This window comes from Chanodichthys erythropterus, chromosome 2, assembly GCF_024489055.1.
Source record: "Chanodichthys erythropterus isolate Z2021 chromosome 2, ASM2448905v1, whole genome shotgun sequence".
Lineage (NCBI taxonomy): Eukaryota > Metazoa > Chordata > Actinopteri > Cypriniformes > Xenocyprididae > Chanodichthys > Chanodichthys erythropterus.
In genome coordinates, this window is record NC_090222.1 from 26712261 (window position 1) to 26720608 (window position 8348).

The 8348-nt window shown below is 36.1% G+C and overlaps 1 protein-coding gene across 2 annotated transcripts; it reads right to left on the bottom strand.

Moving 5' to 3' along the window:
- Positions 1 to 523: 523 nt before the first annotated feature.
- tmem79b (transmembrane protein 79b) lies at positions 524 to 5996 on the bottom strand. Of its 2 annotated transcripts, none has more exons than XM_067394739.1 (5): positions 5896 to 5996; positions 4267 to 4887; positions 3188 to 3382; positions 2819 to 3041; positions 524 to 1525 (listed from the first exon to the last, which is right to left on the bottom strand). In XM_067394739.1, the coding sequence occupies exons 2-5, from the start codon at positions 4874 to 4876 to the stop codon at positions 1330 to 1332; spliced, it is 1224 nt and encodes a 407-aa protein (XP_067250840.1). In that variant the 5' UTR covers positions 4877 to 4887; positions 5896 to 5996; the 3' UTR covers positions 524 to 1329. The 2 variants fall into 2 exon arrangements, with proteins under 2 accessions (XP_067250840.1, XP_067250849.1); XM_067394748.1 differs by having other exon boundaries at positions 4267 to 4902; positions 5896 to 5977.
- Between the last annotated feature and the right edge of the window lie 2352 nt (positions 5997 to 8348).

Here is an 8348-nt window from a genome sequence, read left to right on the forward strand (position 1 = left end):
AATATCTTGCATACCAAACCATACCTTTATTCCTTCAAAAACAACTCTTCAAGAGCACATTTTTAATTATTATTGTGGTGGGTTTTAATTGCTTGCATGAATTAAACAATAGTTGATAAATCAAGTTGTCATCGGTCTTCTTACCATTGCACATGTTTCTCCTTAGCCTTCGAAGTGGACAGTTTTCCCTCACCCGAAACAGACAAGCGCTGTGTTTCCTTCGGCCTTGAGATGACATTCTGACTCAGATTTATACAGTATCATATAAATTTATTATCATTAAAGTGCTGTTGGTCTGCCGTCAACTTTCCATGTTTTCGAACTGTCAAATGACAACAGGTAGTAGGAAATATTTTTTGCCCTCCGACAAAAAAAAATATACTAGGACTTGTTGAACAGGTTAGAGAGGACCACCGTCACAAACACTGAACTGCGTTTTTATATTTAATTTATGCACAAAAATTCACTCACAGAAAGGATAGTCAAAACCGGTTCTGTTTTAAAAAAATCTTTATGAAAATATAACAGGAATTAATTCCAGCTTAATACAGTCATTTGTGCTAAACAGGTTTTTTAATGTCATTGCAGCTTTGATTTAATTATAAATATTTAATAACAAGCTCTTTTAAGAGATAACTATAGTTAGAACGTTCTATACCTTTTTACAAATCTGTTAAAAATGCATGTCTACACTTTGCACAAAGTAAACATCACACTGCCCTTAAATTAGTAAAGGGAGATAAAAGGAGTGGCTGTGGAAAATTACAAGTTTGGGCAAGCCACTAACTTCACACACCACACAATATTTTAGACTTGAATAAGCAAACAATGCCTAACCAAATTAAAAAAAAAAAAAAAAAAAAAAAAAACATACTTGTGGAATTTTGTTGTCTTCTTGTTGACATTCACATCTTAAAATAGATGAGTTTGAACCATGTGGAGCTCTTGAGACTGATGAAGAAGCTTATTCTACACCTGCTTGTTCATGTTTGGCTGTACTAAAGGGTAGTTCATTTTAATTTGCAGTTTAGTGTTTAAAGTTTCACTACACAACTTCTATTTATAAGTTAGTTCTAGAACAAAAAACAAAACCAAAACAGATTCCCTCCTTCGTTCCACCCCTCCTCTCTCTCCCTTGACTGGAGTTCTGGCGAATTTGACTCTCCTGTCATGATATAGAAGTAATCAGGAAAGAAAAAGAATAGGAGTGAAAAATGAAATCACAGTTTGATTAAACATTCTCAGACACAAATGTCTTGTAGTCCAATTTAAGTTGGCTCTAAGCCTACAGAGATCTGGTCTACATTTGGCAGTAGCAGAGGTGCTTGTTTAGCCCCAGAACCTCTGTTTGGTTTGAGGAACAGGTGACTCTGGGATGTCCGGGGCGAAGATGGAGCCTGCGGAGTCGGAGAGGAAGATGAAGTAGAGGTTGGCCACCAGCATAGCCAGCATCGGCAGAAACGAGAACCCAAAGCCAACACCTCTCAAACTGCTGCCACACGATGCTGCAACCCAGTACAGCAGCCTGCGATAGACACAAAAAACACACAATTAAATAATATAATAAAAACTATTGTTAATACACATTGAAAACTGAAAACTGCATTTTCTTTTTTTTAAGGAAAATTTAGGTGTCAAATGACACCTTATACCCAAATGATTCAAAACTAATGTGTTTAACTTAACTTTTTAGTTTACTTTTTAAAATGCTCATGTTTTGACCAGACTGCATTTCATTTAGCACTGGCACAATATATGAAAAAGGTTGTTTTTAATGCTAAATACACACTGGAATGAATAATTTTTGAAAACTGGACGCGAGTCTCTCCACGATCTCTGATGTAATCGGCTGGGGTTTTCGCATTAGCGCAGTTTTGGACTGACTGCTTGAATGGATTCGCTTATTGGATCCTTGGAGAGAAAACTTTCCCAGAGTTTAGCTGTTTTAAATGATTGGAACTGCAAAACAGATACACTAAAACACATGTCTCTTGTCAAAAAAAAAAACCCTGCTTCTTTTCACTTTTTATTTCCACTATAAGCCTAATGTATTGACTGAATAACCAGCTTTAAATGGATAATTCACCCAAAAATTAAAATTCTGTCATTTACTCGCCCTCAAGTCGCTCCAAACCTGTATGAATTTCTTTTTTCTTTTTTCAGAATAAGATATTTTGAAGAATATGGGTAACCAAACAGTTGGTGGGCCACACAGTCTTCGATAGTATGGAGAAAAAAAATACTATGGAAGTAAATTGAGTCCATCAACTGTTTGGTTACTGGCATTCTTCAAAATATCTTCTTTTATGTTCAGCAGAAGAAACAAGTTCATACAAGTGAGTAAATGATGACTTTTCATTTTCAATTTCATTTCATTTTTGGGTGAATTATCCCTTTGAGGATTTTTAGCTTTTAAAATGTAAGTTATAGTTTATGAGGAGTAATTGATTCATTTATATAAATAGTATGAATGAAAGTATGAATAAATTTATCTTCATTTAAAGATATTTGTATTGGAATACAGGAAGATATTAATTTTTTTGCAATGCATGCAACATTTAATGCCATGACTGTGAATTTAAAACTTTTTGCACTGATTTAAGACCTTTTTAAGGCCTTAAATTTGTGTAGGGCGAATTAAGACTTTTTAAAGGCCCGCAGAAACCCTGGTATAAATAAAGTTTAGCTTTAAAAAAAAAGAAAAAAAAGAAAAAGAAGTGAATTAGCCATTGCCAATCCTAGATATGGGAAATGTCTGAGCACATCAGAGATTCAGTCAGATTTTTTTAAGGAGAAAGTTTAATGAGGGATTCTGTACCTGCCAAAGGCAAAGACGATGGTGAGAAGAGGAATTAGTTTCAGCAGATCCTGATTCAGGTAAGCAGCCATGACAGCCAGTTGGAGGAAGTAAAGGAGGAAGAGGGAGATAGAATCCTCCACATAGCGCTGGTGAACTGCCACCTGCTTAACTTCTCTCTCCCCCTCAAACCGTGGCTTCAAGGAACGATACCACAGACGAGACACACCTAGTACCAACATACCTAAGAGTGGATAGAAAAACAGTTTCAAAACAGCTCTGAATGAATGTACGGATGAATGAACACAAAGATATGCTGTATCTATCAATGTCACGTCATCTTAATAGAGTTACAACAGCCCTCTATTCATCTGGGAGCCTCCTGCTTACCAAGGACAATAGGTATGACCGCAAAAACGGAGCAGCGCAGTGTGTAGACCAGCCTTAGGGGGGCACTGTCAAGCAGAGGGGCATCAAAGGGCAGGAAGACGTACCCCCCCCACACCAACAAGGGGAAGATCAAAGCTGAAGTGAACATGGACGCACCCAGTTTAAGAGCATCACGACTAGATCCACCACAGTCACCTGGGAGAAAGAGAAAAACAAAAAAAAAATATTAAACCTTACATTCTTTTGTAAAACTACATTTAAAAAAAAAAAAAAAAAAAAAAAAAGAATATTCCTGTCTTACAGCCCTCTGCCATTCCTTTTTAGGGCTGTTTTTGTGAGATTTTACATACAATTGGTAAAAGTCAGGGATGCAATATTAACATTCCGGTATGTAAATAAAAAAAAAAAATAAAGTCATTTAAGTGCAACAAATGATTTTAGATATCATAATATCATAATATACAGTATAAATGAATATCCAAAAATACATATTCATTTTGAGATTTGGCAAAGACCATATTTAAACTGTGTTATTAAATTATTAGTGTTTTAAAGATTCATTTTAAATGAGTATAGATGATGGCAAAGGTGATTTAAATGTAAAAAATAAGGGGAATGTGCATGCACAATTAAATAACCAATGTAATTTTTATATTTAAATGTAAGATTTTCATGCTTTTTTCCAACACTCTTACAAATAAAGGTTCTATTTATTTATTTTATTTTTTTGCAGCCACAGAAGAACCATTTTTTGGTTCGTATCATACATAACCTTTCAATGAACAGTTTTCTTAGTGTGAAGAACATTTTAATAATTTAAAGAACCTTTTGTGCAATGGAAAGGTCCCGTGAATGTTTAAAGTTCACATGGAAACATCAATGTTAATACAGAACCTTTATTCTTAAGAATGAATTGCATTCAAGACATACATTTTACCAATTCATGCATTCCAGGGAACTGAACCTATGACCTTGCCGTTGCTAGTGCCATGCTGTTGTTTGAGCTACAGTAATGCATATCACCCTATATTGGGCTGAAACGGATAGGAAACACTTCATGACTTAATGATTTAACTTACAGCAGCGTGATTTGGATGTGATTGGCCAGTCGTGGTAATAGTCTTCTAGGGGTGTTCCATGTGTCCCATGCGTCCCGAGGAAGGGGCTTCTCTGTTCTTCCTCATCTCTCCACTGGTTTGCAGCCTCCTGCTGGCTGGTGGAGCGCAGGATGGTGATGCTGGGGCTGAAGACTCGGGCTGCGTTCTCTGGCATTATGTTCATCTCCTCCACCTCTATTTCTGAACAGGTGCTTTTCACTCCGTTTCTCAGCTCAAAGTCAGAAATGCTCTCTTTCCCCATCTTCATTTCTCTCCATTCTTCACCTGTCTTCCTCTTCTCTCCCATCCCAAACTCCTCCCTCTCACTCTCAGTCCGACTCACGCCGCCCTGGAGCGAGATACAATCTGATCTCATGCTTGTGCTCTCTCCATCCTGGACTGGCAGAATCTGTGGTTCAGGTTTATTCTCAGTCCATGGTAGGGTACTGGGTTCCATATTTGCAGACTTGATCATTTCCTCTTCCTCCTCCTTCACCTCATTGCTGTTCACATCCTTTGTTAACTTGTCCACATCCGCTACCCATTCAGGGGTTTGGAGCACCACTGCTGGTCTAGGAGGGCCAGTGTCCATTGTCCCTGGTCCTGAATACAGAAATTCTGGCAATGAATGAAATGGAGAAGCTGGAAAAAGCCTGACTGAGTTATTTTGTAAGAGGTTTAAATTCTGTGAAAGGTCATCTTCTACAGGAACCAATGAATTATAGGGAGAATAAATTATGAAATTTATTCATATTACAGCAAAGCAGAGCAAGAGCTTACCCAAACAAAGACTCTAACTTCAGTCTACTGTCTGAAGCACAAGATTACATTATTATATTCGCTTGTAAATAAATACATGGAAATAAAATAGATAAGCTAGTATCACCTTGAAAATTTACCACAGTTCTTATTATAATACATACAGTAGCTCTATAGTTAAAACTGTGATTTTTTTTAGTCAAGACTATATAAACCACATTTATTAAATCATGGATCATTCACAAAGTCAAATTAAAGTACCTATGTCCTAACATTTCATCCTACCTGCCAAATTTTCCAACAAAGTGGTAATAGTGGTTATGAAAAAAAGTTCGCTAAATAGTTAAAATTAAAAATACTAACTATAAATAAGCTATCAAAAGTCGTAAAAGGAAGCGGAGCTCCCCAATTTATTAAGCCAATGGAATATTTATTTAGCATGAAATTAGGTCATACGACTTTTAAGCCAGAATAATTAGTGTCACTATACGTTACTCTCGTATTTAAGTTAGCCCGATTAAGTTAGTTCGCAGATGAAAAACTGAGGGAGGCCTCAAAACAACATGGACACATGATCACATAAACAGAGCGAGTTCAGAAGAACCACATAATAACTCTAAACGACAGCACTTAAGCTATTCTCAGGCTGTTATTGTCTACAGGACACATCTGATATTCATTGTGTGCAACGAGCTTATTTTAATAACGAGAAGACGAAGATTCCTTAACCAGGCCAAAACGAGTGTATTTAACACGTCAAAACAGTCGAAACGCTAAAACGCACTGCAGCGACACGGCTTGTGGAACATTTATCATGTGAAGTAAAACAGTAAAACTTTCTAATGTGCTCACCCAGAATTCAGCGCAGGATATTTTCTTTTCAGGACTGTTTTTTTCCTCTATTGAAATGAAAGTCCCGTAGCGGAAGTTCAGGTGTGTCCAGGTGAAGTTTGTTAAAGGGACACATTCTTAAAGGGGAAGTTTGTCTCTGTCAGGTTCTTCATGCGTGTTTGCACTATGAGCCTTTTTACACATGTTTAAACTCATTAAGTGAAGTGTGTAGCCCTGTTCATAAATGTGTAGGCTACATACACATATATAACTATCCGTATACTTTATTAATCATTTTGTTTTATTGACTCTGTAGATAAAATTCAAAGCAAACCAAAGGGTTCTGGCATGTGTTTAGATCTTAAGTAGTTTAATCATAGAACTAAGTGTACTATTCAATTACACTAATTGTATAATTATAGATTACTGCCAAAAGTTCGTTCAGCACAGTTACAGAAAATAATTTCCCCTGCAATTTTCTGCAGAAACCAGCTTAAGGTTGTTTGTTGGTCTTTGGCTAGCTGGTTTCCTAGTTGAAAAGTGCCTCAAACCTCTAACTCCCTCTAAAACCATCAAAAAGACCAGCCAACCTTAAGGGGTTTGTTCACCCAAAAATGAAAATTCTGTCATTAATTACTGACCCTCATGTGGTTCCAAACCCATAAGACTTTCGTTCATCTTCAGAACACAAATAAAGATATTTTTGATGATATCTGAGAGCTTTCTGTACCAGACAGCTATGTGACTACTACCACATTGATGTTTCAAAAAGTTCATAAAGAGATAGTAAAACTAATCCATAATTGAATGGTTTAGTCAATCAATGATTCGTTGATCAATGATAAACATTAACAAATGATTCACATATATATAGCAAACAGTGAAAAATAAAACTGTATTATTTATCCTTTTGATCTTTCATTAAAAGAATTTACAAAATTTGAACCTTTCATTTAAGAAAAACAATTGAAAATGGGGGGGAAAGCTCATTATGAAATCAAAGTTTTTCTCTAGTTCACGTTGGCCACAATTACCGCAATATCCGTTTCCCAAGATAACAGCTCTGAGTCTTCACCTAATGCCTGATGAATTTGGAGAACAACTGACAAGAGATCAGAGACCATTCCTTCGTGCAGAATCTCTCCAGATCCATTGTTGGTTTTGATGTTTGTTTTGGATCATTGTCCTGATGGAAGATCCAACCACGAACCATTATTGGATTTCTAGCAGAAGCGGTCAGGTTTTGATTTTTATCTGTTAGTATTTGATAGAATCCATGATACCATATATTTGAACAAAGTGTCTAGGACCTCCAGCAGAAAAATAGGCCCACGGCATTAAATATCCAGTGTTATTTAACCGTTGACATGGGGTACTTTTTATCCATGTGTGTACCAAACTCATCTTGTGGGTTTACTGCCAAAAAGCTCTTTTTTTTTAGTTTCATCAGATCACAGAAGCCGGTCCTGTTTGAAGTTCCAGTCATATCTGACAACTGAATATGCTGGAGATTGTTTCTGGATGAGCAATGAGGATTTTTCTTGAAACCCTCCCGAACAACATCTGGTGATGTAGGTGCTGTTTGGTAATTTTTTTAGGCTTCCTGAGACTCAAGACTCAACTAATCTTTGCAATTCTCGAGCTGTGATCCTTGGAGAGTCTTTGGCCACTCAAACTTTCCTCCTCACTGCGCATTAGGACAATTTAGACACAGGTTCTCTTCCAGGCAGATTTGTAACATCTTTAGTTGATTGGAACTTCTTAATTATTGCCCTGATAATGAAAATGTGGATTTTCAATGCGTTAGCTTTTTTCTTATAGCCATTTTATATTTTGTGAAGCTTGCTGCACATCAGAAATATATTCTTTGATTTTACCCATTGTGATGAATGATTAACGCTTTGATGCCCAACATGGGTCAAAAATGACCCGACAGAGTTTTTATTTTCTATATCTTTGCAAGAAATTAATTTCATAATTCAGTATTCCAGGTACTCCTCAATTAACTTTTTTGATCATCACAAATCCTCATGTTCATTTTTTCTTACTTTTTGAATAAAAATCATTTTTGTATCACTACCCTTCTAGTACACAACATGAGTCAAAAATGACCCATATTCATTTCCTAAGTTATTTCAGTCTTGGCTGAGTGTTTCTTTGCTGAATATATGAAAGAAATGTATTTTATCATTTATTTATTTCAGGTATTCATCTTGTTTTTGATTTTCTTCAAATCGTTATGTTAAATTTTTCTTTCGTACTTTATAAACAAACAAACACAGTTTTTGTATTTCTACATCAATTTTACACACATGGGTCAAAAATGACCCATATAGAAATCTTTAATATTTGCAAATTGTTGCAAGTAGGAACATATTTACTGCAGACAACTGTTCATCTGCCACACATTTCACATCGCAACATGGCTGCTTTTGTCATATTTGACCCATGTCGTGTATTAGAAGGGGTTTTTA